The sequence below is a fragment of the Eschscholzia californica genome, unplaced genomic scaffold (genome assembly GCF_041429995.1).
Source record: "Eschscholzia californica isolate CP2 unplaced genomic scaffold, dmEscCali1.0.p SCAF_4, whole genome shotgun sequence".
Classification (NCBI taxonomy): Eukaryota; Viridiplantae; Streptophyta; class Magnoliopsida; order Ranunculales; family Papaveraceae; genus Eschscholzia; species Eschscholzia californica.
The window spans coordinates 36,646,739-36,665,335 of NW_028238461.1; the positions used below are offsets into that span (position 1 = coordinate 36,646,739).

Genomic DNA, 18,597 nt, shown 5'->3' on the forward strand with positions numbered 1-18,597 from the left:
CCCGTCAGCGACCTCTTCCTATCAAGATCCCCCGAAAAATCCGAATCTACAAATCCAATTACCGAACCAGAAGTGTTAGCCCTTCTGTCGTAAACCAAACCAAGCTCCGCAGTTCCTCCTAGATACCGCAGTATCCATTTCACAACCTGCCAATGACCTCTCCCAAGTCTGCCAATGTATTTGCTTACTACGCTAATAGCATGTGAAATATCAGGCCTTGGGCACACCATAGCATACATAATGTTACCTACTGCATTTGCATAAGGCTCCCGAGACATGTACTCCGTCTCGTCATCAGTTGTTGGTGACAGTTCCCCTGAAAGCTTGAAGTGTGCTGCGAATGGAGTACTGACAGGTTTTGCCTCAGTCATACCAAAACGTTCCAACACCTTCTCGATGTACGTTTTCTGAGACAAGAACAGTTTCCCAGCAGATCTGTCCCTCCGTATCTCCATACCTAATATCTTCCTTGAGGCACCCAAGTCTTTCATCTCAAACTCACCCTTTAACTGACCCTTTAACATGTGGATTTCCGACATATCCTTGCAAGCTATCAGCATGTCATCCACATACAGGAGTAGATACACATAAGAACCATTTGATAGTTTCTTGTGGTACACACAACTATCATACCTACTTTTGTCATAGCCGTTTTTAACCATAAACGTGTCAAAACGCGTATACCACTGCCTAGGAGACTGTTTTAGTCCATACAAAGACTTCTTCAACAAACAAACCTGGTCTTCTTTCCTGAGAATCTCAAACCCCTCTGACTGACGCGTATAGATTTGTTCCTCCAGCTCTCCATGTAAGAATGCAGTCTTAACATCAAGCTGCTCCAATTCCATATCATACAAAGCAACCATAACAAGTATCACTCTAATAGAGCTATGTTTAACAACAGGAGAAAATACCTCATTGAAGTCTATCCCTTCTCGCTGTGTAAACCCCTTAGCTACTAACCGTGCTTTGTAACATGCATCTTCCACCCCTGGGATTCCTTCCTTCTTCTTGAAAACCCATTTGCTACCAACAATCTTCTGACCCTTAGGCAACTCGACTAATTCCTCGACCTGGTTCTTCCGAAGAGACTCAATTTCTTCATTCATGGCAAAAGACCACTGCCGTGAATCATCGTTCCTCATACCTTCTTCATAGGTGCATGGCTCACCTCCATCTATGCTTTCTCCCACACTAAGTGAAAATGCAACCATATCTGCCATCCCATACCTTTCCGGTGCCCGGATGTCTCTCCTTCCCCTGTTCCTCGCAACACTGTACTGAACCAGCTCTGGTTCAACTTCCTCAGCTTGCTTATCTACCTGAGGCCGAACCTCTTCCGGAGTGTCTATCTCAAACTCCACATGCTCTCCATGATCTTCCTGCTCCACTTGTTTACCAACACCCTCTCGAGCATCTACAGGCGTTACCTTCTGAGTTACCATGGCTAACTCATCAAAAGTAACATCTCTACTTATGAGATACTTATTCGATTTTCCATGCGGATTCCACAACCGATAACCCTTAACTCTAGCCTCATACCCAAGAAATATACATTTCTTAGCCCTCGGATCAAGTTTACCTTCTTTAACATGTGCATAAGCCGAATAACCAAAGATCCTCAAGTTCTCATAATTACCAGGATAACCAGACCACACCTCATTAGGAGTTTTACACTATATAGATGTACAGGGTGAAATATTCACCAGATACGCTGCCGTGTTCACTGCTTCAGCCCAGAACACCTCCGGCAGCCCTGCATTCGAAAGCATACAACGAGCTCGTTTCAATAGAGTTATGTTCATACGTTCCGCCACCCCATTCTGCTGTGGGGTCTTTAGAACCTATTAAACTCGTTTCCGCAAAATTTCATTCCATTTTCAGTCCTCAAGCGTTTGATTGATTTTCCCGTCTGCTTCTCGATCAAGGTCTTCCACTGCTTGAACTTGACGAATGCCTCATCTTTGTGTTTCAGTATGTAGACCCATACTTTCCTGGAAAAATCATCTATCAAGGTTAACATGTATCTACCCCCACTATGTGAGCTAACCCGAGAGGGACCCCAAAGATCTGGATGAATGTAATCCAGAGTTCCTTTGTTATTATGAACCGCTGTACTGAACTTTACCCGACATTGCTTCCCGAAGACGCATTGTTCCCAGAATTCCAGTTTTCTAACCTTCTGCCCACAGAGTAAACCCTGCTTGCTCAGTATAGTCATCCCCATTTTACTCATATGCCCTAACCGCATATGCCATAGCTTGGTAGTCTTAACTTCCTTGTCTAATGATGACACCGCTACAGATCCGGTAACAGTGTTATCCTGTAGCACATATAGACTACCCTTTTTCAACCCCTTCATAACTGTAAGACTCCGCCTAGAATTCTGAAGAACACCACCTTCACCAACATATTTGCAACCATTATCATCCAGAGTTCTCAAAGAGATTAGATTCCTCTTCAAATCTGGAACATGTCTGATGTCTGTTATAGTCCTCACAACACCATCGTGCATCTTGATCTGAATAGTACATGTTCCAACCACCTTACAAGGAACGTCATTTCCCATTAATACCTTACCGCCATTAATGACAGTGTAAGTGGAAAACCATTCCTTATGAGGACATACATGGAATGTACAACCAGCATCCAAAATCCACCTATCTTCAGCGAAGCAGGCATTGATCGCCAGAACCATAGCTTCATCACATTCTTCAATGATTGCCAAGACACTACCATCATCTTCTTCAATGACTGCTGCCTCTGCTGGCTTCTTCCTAAGCTTAGGACAATTCCTTTTGAAGTGCCCCTCCTTCTTATAGTTAAAGTATATGTACTTCTTAGGTTTCGATTTAGATCGAGAACGATCCTTCCCATCGACCACATGCTGCGACCTTCCCCTTACCACCAAACCATCACCTGAGCTGCTTTCTTCCATTGACCTCCGTCTCAACTCCTTCGAGTTCAATGTTGCTTTAACATCCTCAAAGGTTGTAGTTGTTTTACCAGGCATAAAAGTATCAACAAAGCTTTCATATGATGGTGGAAGGGATGCAAGCAATAGTACTGCCTTATCTTCTTCTTTGAATTTGACATCTATGTTTGCCAAATCTAAGAATACTCGGTTGAGTTCATCCATATGGTCTTTCAATGATTCCCCTTCTAACATCTGTAAATTAAATAATTTCTTCTTTAGATACAAACGATTAGTTAGAGATTTCGTCATATACCTTGTCTCCAGCTTACTCCATAGCCCATCGGCTATAGTTTCCGTCGCTACTTCCCGCAAGACCTCATTGCTCAAACATAGTAGAATCTGACCATGAGCTCTCTCCATGAGATCTTCCTTCTCTGCTTCTGAAAGTGATTCAGCGAGTGCAGCCTTCCCATTCAACGTCTTCAGCAGACCCTGTTGAACTAATACTACTCGCATCTTAATCTTCCAAAGATTAAAATCGTTACTTCCATCAAACTTCTCTATCTTGTATTTCACCATCACATAAACCTCAAAACCACAGCTCTGTTACCAGTTTGTTATGCCCAATCGGGGTTAATATGAACAATATGAGTAATACAAGACAAGCAATAGGAATAGTAAAGAACAATCAAGAACAAAACACAGAGATTTACGTGGTTCGGTTGGCGAGACCTACTCCACGGCGACAACGAAGCGATGATTTCCACTATGATAAGCAAACAAGTTTACACAAGAAATTCGTGAGATTGTGTCTTACTGATATCTTGTTAGGGTTTAGTTTATATAGCCACTAAACCCTAATCCCACCGCCTCACCGACTCTCTCTTTACAACCGACATTATACACAAATAACACTAATCACCGAAATAAGCCTAGCTTCGCATTCCAGCTCTGTCTCGGAGTCCAGCTTTGCCTCAGAGCACTGCTTCGCATACCAGCTCTATCTCAGTAATCAGCTCCGCTAATGGGTCCAAGCTTCGGTAGGTTGTACCGGGTTCGATATCAATCTATATCCGAGTCACTTCTAACATGCTTCACATGGTTGAACTCATTCATGGCTATAAGCATGTCTGGATATTGGAGTACAACTTTACACCACATAAATTTCAAAATCATAAAATATAGTTTTTCTATAAACTTTGCATTTGAAATCAATATACCGATTATAAACCTTCAAAATATTCATTTTTATCATCAAGATCTTTGATGTTTATCTTATAGTCGAATATTCCTTTTCGTAATTATGTGCTATGTGTAGGGGGTGGACACCCTTTTTTGCATCATCTCTTTTGTCAGTGATTATGTCGGTGAAGTTCGATAGATAGATGATGGGTTGCGAAAATTTCTTCCACTTCCATTGAATTCTAACTTGGGGTGGGACTACTTCAACACCTCCGTGTTTTAACAATCAGAATAAGGCATTGATTGAACAATACACATTTTTTCTTCTCATATAGACAACACCTTTGTTTTGAAGTCCCAACTTCCACCTTTTGGTTCACATCCAAAATAAACCTTCAATACATGAATGAAAACTTGGTTTTCTGCTCCTATGAATAATCTTGGCGGCTTGTTTTGGCTCAGCTACGATTATGGCCTTTTCAATCATGACTTTTGAGTTATTCCCTTCGTTTCTTTTCTCTCGCAATAACTATGACATTAAAAATCCAAATGAATTGTATTCATCTTGACTTTCTTCCACGTTACCTTCTCTCTACTTTCAAATCGTAACTCTCTAATTTCAATGTGTTAATAAAACTTCTCCCTTCTCCTCTCATTATTTTCTCTTACAAATCAATATCTCCAATCTTTTTATTTGTTTTGTTAAAAAAATGAAAATAACTCATTACTTTCTCCTTTTCTCTCTCATTTCTTTATCTTTGAAATCAATTTCTGCAATCTTCTCATATGTTTCGGAAAACTGAATGAAAGTTCTCTCTTTCTTTCTCAGTACATCTCAGACTAACTAAACTTTCTCTCTTCTATTAAAATGTGAAAAGCATTTGTTTATCCTGTAATTTTGGAATTTTTGGGAATTGAAATTTCTCCCTTACTGATTTTGTATTCAGATGGGTTATTTCCCAAATGGCCCCCAACTTTGTGACCAGCTTCCTGCCTAGCCAGTTTAGCAAAAATACCCATATGGCCCCCTTTTTCAGTTACTGTTATAACACCGTTATCTAGTCATCACCTTCTCTCCTCCATCTCATCATCTCTCTCTGCCACCTCACCTTCTCGCCACTTCATCGTCTTCTCCGGCGAGTGCCTCCGGCAGACCAATTTTCCGACCGGCGACCTTCAAACATAAATTTTTTTTTTTTCTCTCTCTCTCTAACACTTCGGCGAAGGGAGACCTTCGCCGGAGGTCTAGTCCGTTCATGGACAGACCTTTATCCGGTCTGTCCATGAACAAACCTTCTAGGTTTGTCCACGAACAGACCGGATTTGTTCGTGGACAGACCTTTATCTGGTCTATCCATGAACAAACCTTCAAGGTCTGTCCACGAACAGACCTGATCTGTTCGTGGACAGACCTTTATCCGGTCTGTCCATGAACAAACCGTCAAGGTTTGTCCACGAACATACCAGATCTTTTCGTGGACAGACCTTGAAGGTCTGTCAAAGTCTGTCCATGAACATACAGATCTGGTCTGTTCATGGACAGACCAGACCTCCGGCGAAGGTCTCCCTTCACCGGAGTGTTAGAGAGAGAGGGGGATAGAGGAAGAGAGAAACTTTTTTTTTTAATGTTTGAAGGTCGCCGGTCGGAAAATTTGTCGGCCGGCGACACTCGCCGGAGTAGACGATGAAGTGGCGAGAAAGTGAGGTGCAAGAAAGAGATGATGAGATGGAGGAGAGAAGGTGATGACAAGATAATTGTGTTATAACGGTAACTGAAAAATGGGGACATATGGGTATTTTTGCTAAAGTATGGGGCTAGGCAGGAAGTTGGTCACAAAGTTGGGGGCCATTTGGGAAATAACCCTATTCAGATATAGTACTAAATTCTTCCTATGCATCTGTATTGTTCGACCTAATATCTATTATGGGTTGAATTGATATTGTATTACTCAATGCATGACTATCATGAGAGATTAAAGAAGGTCCAACTAATGTATTGGAGATTAAAGAACCGAACAATAGTCAATTTATTTAATAATAAATATAATAAATATGTATCTCAACCACATTTTAGCTTGCTGTTATGCTTATAGCAGAGAGTATGTGTCTCCTTTTTAGAGAAGATAATATTTTCTTGTCATTTTTATTTCAAATGGCTAAAAGTCAACGAAATTATCCGTGCCAAAGGCACGGGTTATACCTAGTCTATATAATAGGGAATTTCCCCCTCCTCCCAATGGCTAAGATTTGCTATCCCATTATGTCTCTAATGGTTAGGATTTACTCTATCAAAATTTGAGGGTTCAGATTTGATTAAAAATCAACCAAGGGTTGAGATTATAAGAAAGATCATCTTTTCAAAGATCCCATTTTTCTTTGTAAGACTTACAAACACCCATTGTTGTAGGCGCCTCATTTTACATATAGATCCCTTAAAATATTAGCTTTTGAAGGGCGCAAAGTGGGGCACGTATAGATCACTTCATGTGAGGCATGTGAAAAACGCCCGCGGGCACGGGTTATACCCACGTAACATAGAAGGGGTAATTTGTTGAATGTAATACTACAAATTAGGGGTTAGTAAAAAAAAAAAAAGGTCAACTTGCTGGGGCCCGGCGGGTGGGGAGTCAAAGTAAGAGAAGACCGAATTCCAGTCTTCCAGTTGTATCTTGGCGTTCGTAGTCACAACTCCCGAATCAAGAGAGAGAAACAAAAGTTCTGATAAAACGATCAAGTGTTTCTCGTTCCCTGATTCCCCCTTTTCATTTCCCTCTGAATCGAAACCCTCAAAATTTCGCAGCAAAATTATTAGATCCTTCCCATATCTATCAACGAAGAGGAAGAAGATATTTCTGTTTCTCCCTCATTTGTCCAAACCCTAGATCTGGTTTTTCTATACCTACTATAGCTTCTTGTTCATACATGAATTCCTGATTCAGTTTCTTGTTTAGATCTTTAAATCTTTGAATTATCTTGACAATTTCTGATTCTAAGGATTTATTAGCTTTCGATCCACTGGATTAGAGATGCCGGTGGCGGCTTCAGCTATATATTTCCTGAATCTCAGAGGAGATGTTCTCATCAATCGCCTTTACCGTGACGATGTCGGGTAATCTTCAATTCCAAGATTAATTCTTTCATTTACATCTATCTGTTGTTACAAGTTGGCAAATTTCAATTTTTTTATGTTATTAGTAGGTTTTCTTTACATTTATCCTTACTTTATGGTTCGAACACTTCAAATCAATCGAACTCTTACTTATAGACAAACTAATGAATAATCCCTTTTCTTACTGGATCTGGGATGAATATAATTTATTCAAAATGTTGACAATTTAGCCCTATATATTGTATATGCATGGTTGTTAGTTGAAATAATTCATGATCAATAACATCTGAGTTGAGGTGGACACTGAATGGCTTATAAGTGTAATGTGCCACACCATAGTATCCCTTGTCGAGTATTTTATAGGTGGTTTGATGTAAAGTTTGGTCGGATTTTTTGTAGACTGACCTGATAATTTCAATCCATTTTCCTCTGAGTTGATATGAATATTTCAAATCTTTGTTGTCGAAAAACAGAATGTTCGAAAGGATAGATAACCAAAACTGGTAGTTCCCAAAGCAGAGCTATTTAAATCTTCTCTAAACTTGTGTATTTTTAATAATATGCAGTCATGTCTTCAAAGTCGTTGTAAATCTACATTAATTGAGTTAAGTTACACATATGTGGAGTAGCCTCACAGCCAAAAATATCCTGTAATCACCTTATTTTATCCTCTCAACTATCAATTATATTATTTAATATTTATCTCTAATAATTTGAGATTGTATTAATCCATATGACCATATCGTCATCCCTCGTCTTTTTTCTTATCATACTTGCAGTGGAACACATCTCTCTCTCTATTACAATGCACAACATTGTAATTTAGTGAACGTAACCATCTACCCAGTTGAGCCATAGAAAATCATATTAAAGTTGTCTAATTACAATCCTACCTGGGCACCTAGTTTTCAAGTGGGGTACCATGCTACCATGTGTCTGTAAATGGGAGAAAGTAGATTCCAGTTCTCCGTATGAATGTACAAACAAGTGGATCAGCATTGCTTCTTTTGCCAGTTATTATTACAAACAAGCCACCCTTACCCTTAACAATTTATATATGCCTTTCTATACATGTTTCACACCACTGAGTTTCAAAATTTCATTTGTGCCATTGGGTTTTACCTAAGTAAGTGCTTGTAAGTCAGTGTTCTTGTTATCTTGTTTGCTGGATTATATGATTTTCATTTGACCTCTCTTTCTGGAACATACATACTTAATTTGTTGATCCTGATATTTTTTTTATCAGTGGCAATATGGTGGACGCGTTCCGAACGCATATAATGCAGACAAAAGAGCTTGGTACATGCCCTGTTCGACAGATTGGCGGTTGTTCTTTCTTTTACATGAGAATCAGCAATGTCTACATTGTGATTGTTGTCAGCAGCAATGCTAATGTTGCTTGTGCATTCAAGTTTGTCGTTGAGGTGCGCAATATTCTCTAATTCAATGTCTTGTTACTTTTGTATTGGTGTATGGGACTCCTTCCTTCCTTGCTGATTTCATGACCTACATTATTCTAATGCACATCTCTTTGCTTCTGTAAGCCATCTAAATGTCATAAGTAGATCTTAAATATTTTTTTCGTCTACAATGAACTTGTATTTCGAAGGCTCTATAGTGCACACAGTCTAAAGTGGCATGTGGAAACATGACATGTTTCTTTCATACTAATTTGTAGACGTGTAGGGTTTGATGTAAGGTTGCCATACTGTGGCAGAGGGGTAATAAAACACCTTAAGAATCTTATTATATTAGTAAAGGATCTTTTATTCTCTGTGCAGGCTGTTGCACTATTTAAATCTTATTTTGGTGGAGCGTTCGATGAAGATGCTATTCGTAATAACTTTGTCTTGATTTATGAGCTTTTGGATGGTAAGTATTTTAATCCACATTTTGTTTTGATCAGTACCACTATAGTTAGTCAAGGCTATCCTTTCCACGTTTGTAATAAAACGTAATTAACCTTCACTATTGGTGATTCTTTGTTAAATTGCACGGTTTCATGCTTTTATTTGTGTGTTGGCAATTTGGCATAGTAATAACTATTCGTGGAGTAGCTATGTGCTTTCTTTCTGCTTATGATATTGAGTCATTATGTTGCATAAGGTATTCACTTTCGACTTAGGTCTATATTTTGGTCGGTATGGAGATGAAAATATAGTAACTACAAATTTATAGAAATGATAAAAACATTAAGCAAATGATGAGATAATAATGTAATTCTATGAGACAAGATTAATGAACAAGAAGGAAGACAAAATGTATGTTACTTTACTCTAACCATAACTAGTGAAGGGTAATAAAGAATATTAGTAGCATTTTGTTAAGATTTGTTTTGTTATGATTATATATTTATCGTCTCTATCTGTGTATTACACTTTGGAATTGTTCCTTCAATATGCAGAAATCATGGACTTTGGCTACCCTCAAAATCTTTCTCCTGAAATTTTAAAGCTCTACATCACTCAGGAAGGCGTGCGCTCACCATTCTCATCAAAGGTTAGACTTGAGGCCAATGTTGTCAAATCGTAAATCGTATCGTAAATCGTTTTTCAATTTATTAAATCGTATCGTATCTGTAAATCGAAAATCGTAAGACTTATATATATATATATATTATAGAAAAGAAAGAAAAAACAATAGAAAACAACAAAAATATGTCAAATATAATAACAGAAAACAAAAACTATTATTGTAGTATTGATTTATAAAATTATATCACAAGAACAGTGACATTATTATAATAATAAAAATATAAATTTATTGTTAACATCAAACTTATAGTAGTTTTATTATAACATTACGATTTATATTATTATAATAATAAAATTAAAAAACAATAAACTGAATTTAACTATTAAGAGTAAGAGAGAGTCAGAGAACTCTAGAGAGAGAGAGAGCGAGAGAGAGAGAGGGAGAGAGTCATTCTATAGATAAGATTATCAGTGTAGTAGTACCCTTTATAATATTATAATAAAAAACTAAAAGAGAAGAACACTGGTTCTATAGAGGGAGAGAGAGAGTCGTTCTTGGCTTCTTGAGAACGAGAGAGTGAGTCGTTTCTAGAGAGAGAGAGAAGAAGAAGACAAACAAAGACCAGAAAATAAAAAAAGACTGAAGTGCTAGGGTTTTGAGAGAGAGAGAAGAAGAAAAAAGATGAAAAAATCGTACTTTTGTTGCTTGAAAGAAGATAAAATTGAAGGTAAGTCATCGATTTCTCTCTAACCCTTCAAGTTTTGGGTTGAAATTTGGATCGTGGGATTCATTGTGAATCCCACGATTCACAATTCCATAACTGATTTGGAATAAAATCCCACGATTCAAGCCTATTTCCTATTTCAGTTACGATTTGAATCGATTTTGGCACGATTCGATTAAATCCTACGGTTTGAATCGTAAATCCTACGATTTTAACATCACTGCTTGAGGCTTTCATATTATAAATTTCTAAATTCATAAGTCACCATTTTTAGCAAAGGGTGCACATTGTAGACGTCATGAGCTAAGTTTCTGATGCATGTGTTTAGTTGGTAAGTTTAGTTATCCGAGTCACACTTATGTTTATATTTGACTGATTTCAATTTTCTTTAACAATTGCAATGTCGTAAAATGGTAATTTAACAGCCTACGGATAAACCAGTTCCAAATGCAACTTTACAAGTTACAGGTGCTGTTGGCTGGAGAAGAGAAGGCCTTGTGTATAAGAAGAATGAGGTAGATTGAGCTGCCCATTTGTTGTGAATTTATCACGGCTCTTCTCAAATTCTGACCTCAAGTCATTACAGGTTTTTCTGGATATTGTGGAAAGTGTTAATCTTCTTATGTCGTCCAAAGGTTGGTAATTATACCACCATCTTTACTTGTGATGCTACAGAAATTTATTTTTTTTGTTTCTGATTCTCTTGAGTAATATGTGGTGACTGCAGGTAGTGTTTTGCGATGTGATGTGACTGGGAAAGTTCTCATGAAGTGCTTTCTCTCCGGAATGCCTGATCTAAAATTGGGCTTGAATGATAAAATCGGTCTTGAGAAAGAATCTCAGCTTAAGTCGCGCCCTACCAAAAGGTAGCTTCTGCGTGCGAGTAATACTTCCTTGAGCATTTCTTTGCTGGTCGATTATATCTTTACACCTGCAGATTGCATATCCTTTCTGGGGTTATGTAAGTTTTTAATTATGTTATATACAAAAGTGAGTACGCCCACCATGGAACTAGATCCGCTTTGCTTCAGCCGAGGCTACCCTACTTAGGGTTACGCTGGGGGGGGGGGGGGGGGGGGCGGCGGGGGGGATATTTATGTGACACATGGCTTAGCTTTCCATTCGCCCTATTGTTTTCCCTGTTTCTCTGCGTCCTATACTGTAAATCACCCCCATTTTTTAATATTAATTCAAGGTTTTCAAAGAAAAAAGGGGGAGGGGGTATCTAGTTCAAATATTTCCATTCTGCACTAGCTAGCCAGGGTTTGCTTTTATTACAAAGTCATAAACCTGCCCCCTCTACAAAAGTTCTGGTTCTGCGTCATGCATAACTTTCTGATTGTGTATATGTTTATCAAGACTTCTGCTTAATTTCCATTAGTGTTTGTTTATGTAAGGAGGAGAGTCAGATCACCTTGTTGGTAATGGTTGTAACTAATATCTTTCACTTATACCACCGTTTGGAGATTTTCATTTACAAGTTGCACTTTTTAATATTAATTCAAGGTTTTCAAAGAAAAAAGGGGGAGGGGGTATCTAGTTCAAATATTTCCATTCTGCACTAGCTAGCCAGGGTTTGCTTTTATTACAAAGTCATAAACCTGCCCCTCTACGAAAGTTCTGGTTCTGCGTCATGCATAACTTTCTGATTGTGTATATGTTTATCAAGACTTCTGCTTAATTTCCATTAGTGTTTGTTTATGTAAGGAGAAGAGTCAGATCACCTTGTTGGTAATGGTTGTAACTAATATCTTTCACTTATACCACCGTTTGGAGATTTTCATTTACAAGTTGCACTTTTGTTCTACTGGTCGACCTGCTTTATTTATGAAAGGCTTCTCTAGTTGCTTAGTGTCCAGATTGCTTGCTGAGGGATCACTTCAAAACTCATATCAGTCAGATGAGTCAGACTCCTTTACCTATTCTCTAACAATTTTTTTTAACTTATCACAGTGGAAAGACTATCGAGCTTGACGATGTCACTTTTCACCAGTGTGTAAACTTGACGAGGTTCAACTCAGAAAAGACTGTCAGCTTTGTGCCCCCTGACGGTGAATTTGAATTGATGAAGTAAGCTTGCCTCTTACCCTTTGAATGCTATTGAATTTCTTTCCATCCATCATTATTTAAGTTATTGATAGCTTCCGTTTTATAAGTTTCCAATTTAAAAGTTCACTTGTAGGTTAACAGCATATAATATTGATGTTTGCATCACTAATAGACATATCAGTTGTCGCATATTGAGTTTTCGCGTCAAATACTTTGCTGCCTCTTGAAATTTCCATACATGAACTGCTATCGTTGCACTTAGGTGTCAGTGTCAGCTATAAATCTATAACATTGTTTAAGAATTCTAAACGAATCTGGCTCATTTAGGAGCACAAAGTTATGATCCTTTATGGTTTTATGTTTCGTTTGACATATGCTTGTGCGTAGATACCATATCTGGTGGTTAATTTATGAATTCTTGAAAATATCTCGTTGATTAAGAAGTATGTTTTAAACAAAGTAAACCATAGGTTTTAGGGGAGAGTTGGCCGAGAAGTACTTTTAATGTACTATGTTGTGTTAAATAAACTTCACTATCAATACCTAGAATTTGTACCAATTTTAGTTGTTGAGATAACTTTATATATGGGGAATAATCAAGAAGAAACAGAACTTCTTGCAAAGAGGAATGACGATTCAAGTCCTTGGTGAAGAAGTCCTCACTTTAAATCATATAATTGTGGCCTTCACCTTGACATTAGAAGTATAACAATTGCATTGTTGATGCCATCTATGTTTATCACTTCACTCAATTTCGGGCTTGGAGGGTTGGTGGTGGAGTGTTGTTCTAGAAGGAATTTCAGGATTTGCATTTATCAGATTGTCTCGAATTTATTTGGCAGGAACTTCAATTGTATAATGGTCGCTTCTATTTTCTTAGCATTTAAGCTTTCGATTCCCATCTCCTTCCTCTCTAATGCAAAACTTTAATCTACAGGTACCGGATAACTGAGGGTGTAAACCTCCCATTTCGGGTATTGCCTACCATCAAAGAGCTGGGCAGAACGCGGATGGAAGTAAATGTTAAGGTTCATCTCCTCTCCGAAGAATGTAATTTGTAAGTAATCTTTGATTTTCAGTTATCTTACAGCCTTGATTCAATCAGGTGAAGAGTGTCTTTGGAGCAAAAATGTTTGCACTTGGAGTTGTGATCAAGATCCCAGTACCGAAGCAAACAGCAAAGACAAGTTTTCAGGTTACGTCTGGTCGAGCCAAGTATAATGCTTCTATCGATTGCTTGGTCTGGAAGTAAGTACTTAAGAGTTTCATGTTCAAAAGCACTTCATATCATACAGTTTTCTTATATTTTCTCATGCTACATCATCATTTTTGGTCATTGCTGTTGATTAAAAGAAATCCTACTTTTACAACTTTTCAGGATAAGAAAATTTCCTGGACAAACTGAGCCAACGATGAGTGCAGAGATTGAGTTGATTTCCACGATGGCCGAAAAGAAGTCTTGGACTAGACCACCAATTGAAATGGAATTCCAGGTTCTACTTGTAATCCCGAGTCACTGCGACTGCTGTTATTACCTTCAATATAGTTTTGGGTCAAAGTTTCGCATTTGAATATTATTTCCGGGCGGAACTGTAATTTCACAGGAAGTTTTGGAGTCCCATAATCACCTTTTTAAGTATGCCATTAACGATTGCTTATATACCCTTGATGTGAAGTCAATGGTTGAAGCTTCACCAGGAGTTTACTTCAAGACAACATAGATCAATTTTCAACTAATAATCTCTCTAAAACATAGTCACTAACAGCAAAAGATTAATCATTTAAAGCAACAATTAATTGGAGGCGGGCCTTTAGCCTGGCCCGTGGACCTGATGTTAAATTCACTTTGTGGTACCTTACAGACTAGTACTACTTTGCCATTGACACGATATCAATTGCGTTCCTTTGCAGGTTCCAATGTTTACAGCATCTGGTTTACGAGTCCGTTTTCTTAAGGTACCTAACTAACCATTTCCTCTTATATTACTGAGCTCTAAGCATTTGGAGGGGGTGGGGGTGGGATTGGCTCAGTGTCGTACAGGCCAGATCCCCGATCCATAACAAACATATCCACGAGTTACTCGGGCGAACATGTCAACCCCACCTGAACTGATTGAGCTACAAAATCTTATAAATGTACCTGAACGCCATAATACCCTTATGCAGGTGTGGGAGAAGAGTGGATATAACACTGTCGAGTGGGTTCGTTATATTACAAAAGCTGGGTCCTACGAGGTTAGATGCTAGAGAAGATCATTGTTTTTCTTCGTCTATCCAAAAATCTATTGTTTTGAAGTATACTTATCCAAATATGCAGCTTCTCTGTTTATGTGTATTATCATAGCAATTTTTTTTCTCTGGTTGTGCTTGGTTGTTTTTCATTTCTTTAGAGAAGGCTAGTCCTCTGTTTTAGGACTTAGAAAATGTGAGTGCAATTTCTATCCCGAGCATAATTGATTCATACGTCTGATTTTCGTAATTCTTTTTTCTGCTTTTTGTTTAGACAAATTTTTACTGACAGTATTGTTTAAATTCATGTGCTTCGAATTGATGTGGGCTAAGTTGTAGGATGATGCTAGACAAACAGGAAGAAGTAACCAGTGACCTCAGTGTCTCCGATGTCAATTTGGTTATATATCGCTGACCTTTATCTCATAATACGGTGTTCAACTGATTTAAAGATGGTGGGTGTTTTGGGGAAACAAATATTTCTGGGGAAAGGAAGACCATTTTGCGCAGAATATTTGCTTTCCCCTTTTCTTTTTCCTGATCTTCTCTCCTCTACCTACAACCACGACAGTGGCTGATGACATTCAGAAAACTTCTCTGCTACCTCTTCTCATCTTGCCCCCCTCTCTCTATCTTCAGTTGAAGGGGAGACTTGTCGTCCGAATCCTTGGTCTGGAAAACTGAAGGAAAGTTGTCTGTAAAAACTAGATGAATGTCTTCTTTATCTCCACAATCTAGATCTAGATGAAAGTTGCTCCGCCTAGATCTGGAACCCCCAATCGAGTTGAAGCTTTGTTTAGAAAACTAAACGAGGGTTATTATGAAGAGGCCTTCCCCTTCACCTGACAAGTGAAGAGAGAAGGGAAAAGAGAGAATAAGGAGAAGAGAGGAAGTGGAGAAGAGAGCAAAGAAGAGAGGAGAGAGAGGTTGGTGATGGTGGGGTCGGTGGTGATGGGAAGGGAGGAAGGAAGAATGAAAAAAGAGGAAGGGTGATTGATGGCTGTTTGGGAGAAACAAGAGGGAGTAGGTAGCAAAATTTCTTTTTTGCATTAATAGGTAGCTAATTTTGTCAGTTCAACAAAAAAAAAAAAAGAGAAAAACAGCAAATTTTGTCACCTCAAACTGTCTTTAGACTTGGAATGGATTGGAGTTCGGATATTTTAAAAGCATGTGGAATGTACTATTTTCAGCGTATGTTCAAGAATATACCTCTCTCTCTAGATCTGATTAGAGAGAGAGGACTCTCTAGATCTGATTAGAGAGAGAGGAGAAAAAAAAATTTAGAGAGAGAGAGAGAGAGAGGAGAGAAAAAAAAAATTAATGTTTGAAGGTCGTCGGCCGGAAAATTTGCCGGCCGATGACCCTCGCCGGTGAAGACGATGAGGTGGCAGAGAGAGAAGATGAGATGGAGGAGAGAAGGTGATGACTAGTTAACGGTGTGCTAGCGGTAACTGAAAAAAGGGGCCATATGAGAATACTTGATAAAGTTATGGGCTAGGCAGGAAGCTGGTCACAAAGTTAGGGGTTATTTGGGAAATAATCCCTATTTTCATTTGTGGGGTTACTGACATCCCAAATGCTTGACTTATTAGCTACTAAAGCAAATATTGATGTTGGTTAAATCTATCGCCAAGGGACTTACAATGCAATTTGGAGTCTCATAAGTTTTCATAGTTTGATTTAACTTAAGCTTGAAATTAAACTTTGCTATTGAATAAGCAACATTATTTGCCTAAGAAAAACAATACTTGAATTCCACTTTTTGAAGTTCCGCCTAATCATCTTGAATATCAGTAATAATAGCTCGAATTCTCCATGGTGCATTATCTGGGTGATTTGAACAAGATTTAATAACAGTTATGGCATATACTTCAATGATGCATCCATACTCAGGTATCCTTTTCGCCATGTATACCACCAACTGTGTTGCCCTAGCTTCAGCTTCCACTGTCGTTGAAGCTACACAACTTCTCACAGCAGCCATTATAAACTCTCCTTTGCCATTCCGACATGTAGTTGCCAACCGTGCTGCTCCATTCTCAAGAGCTGCATCACAATTTATTTTAAGTAAATCTAAGTTAGAAGCAGACGAAATCCCGCCCATGTTGTCTTGGTAAATTCTCTTCCTGTGTAGTTGTACTTGTGTTATAACCCGAGAATTCATGAAGCATTGTTTGAGCATCTTGTATTATTCTATAACTGTTCGGTTGTATCTTCTCAAAAGTACATCTACATCTGTTTCGCGCTTTCCATAAAGCCCATGTAACATATATTCTCAATACGATAACCTTCTCATCTTCATTACTTATCAGCCACTTGCATATTAGTGTTTTGAAATCTTCATCTCCATCAACCCTCATATATAATGGAGAACACATCCATGTCTCCCTAGCCCTACATGTACCGATTAAGTGATCAATATTTTCATCCTTCTCCTCACAAATTGAGCATTTCATGGATACTTGTGGGTTAAGCTTTAAGGTTCGCATTTTTGTTGGTAAGCCACCGTGTAAAATTCTCCAAATAAAGGTTCGGACTCGTGGAACTAATCGAAATTTAGTCCACATTCATTCATGATAATTCCTGCCGGTTAAATGAACTCGGTTTCTCTTTGTGAATAGTAGTATATAACGATTTAGTCGAGAAAGTTCCTTTGTCTGTATGTACCCAAATCAACTTATCATCCACTCTCTTCACATTCAATGGAATTTTAAGAATTTCTCTAGTAAATAATTCATTGGAAATATCTTCTATCACCCTGTTATTCCATTGTCCGTCGCACCAATAAGATCTTTAACAAAGAATAGATTTTGCACTCCGCGATCTTTCAAATTTGGTTTGAACCCCCCCTTAAGGTTGGTACGGTCGTCCCAAATTCGAATTGTATTTCCTTTTCGTACTTGATAACAAACCCCTTTTTCTAAGAATTTCCTCATCTCTAGTATGCTTCTCCATGTGGTTGCCGAGTCCGTATTTAATTCATAAATTCCATAGGCTACCTGTTTTAAGGTATTTCGCCTTCATTACCCGAACCCGCAAAGTGTCGTTGGTTCATTAATAAATCTCCAAGTGAGTTTGCCTACCAAAGATTGGTTTACTATTCCCATATCCCAAATACCCAAACCTCCTTCTTTCTTACTTGCTTGCTTGCATCTTCTTCCAACTAAGATTATGCATTTTCGGTTTCTCCATAATATGCCCCCACCAAATTTCTTTTTTAATTTTTGAGTTTATAGTCCAAAAAACGGGTCCTAATAGGAGATATAGTCCTCTATAATCCTATAAAGGGTTTCAAAACCAAAATAATAATATAAATGGATATCTAGTCCATTTGGTCTCATCTAGAGAGAAAACACAAATCCCTAGAATACCAAATAAATCATAATTCCTAATCTAACCTTACTCATATATTATAACTGATTTATCTTCAAAATCCATAAAGATCTTTTTCCATTTTTATTTCCCACATTCTCTCTCCAATCACGTTTCTAAACACAAAAAAATATATATTATAACTGATTTATCTTCAAAATCCATAAAGATCTTCTTCCATTTTTATCTCCCACATTCTCTCTCTAATCACGTTTCTAAACAAAAAAAATATATACTATAACTGATTTATCTTCAAAATCCATAAAGATCTTCTTCCATTTTTATCTCCCACACTCCCTCTCCAATCACGTTTCTAAACAAAGAAACGTGATTCATTATTTTCAGTAACCGAAACTTCCTTATTCTCTCTTTCTAAATCCGATTTCACATAACAAAACCTCCGTTAAACTCAGAAATCTTGTTTCATCTTCATTAGATTGTTTTTTAAACATTCGTCTTCTAATCCAATACACAAGCTCAGAACTCCATTTCCATTTATATCTCTTCATATCAAGTTTATTTTCAAGATCTACAGTTTCA

At 38.0% G+C, this 18,597-nt stretch overlaps 1 protein-coding gene across 1 annotated transcript; it reads left to right on the forward strand.

The window, feature by feature from the left end:
• Positions 1–6,632: 6,632 nt before the first annotated feature.
• On the forward strand, positions 6,633–14,958 carry LOC147544407 (Clathrin adaptor complexes medium subunit family protein). Its single transcript, XM_086673823.1, has 13 exons — positions 6,633–7,208; positions 8,455–8,632; positions 8,990–9,080; positions 9,613–9,707; positions 10,833–10,922; positions 10,994–11,042; positions 11,135–11,273; positions 12,361–12,477; positions 13,394–13,484; positions 13,562–13,704; positions 13,835–13,949; positions 14,368–14,412; positions 14,623–14,958. The coding sequence occupies exons 1-13, from the start codon at positions 7,126–7,128 to the stop codon at positions 14,701–14,703; spliced, it is 1,317 nt and encodes a 438-aa protein (XP_086529949.1). The 5' UTR covers positions 6,633–7,125; the 3' UTR covers positions 14,704–14,958.
• Positions 14,959–18,597: the final 3,639 nt, after the last annotated feature.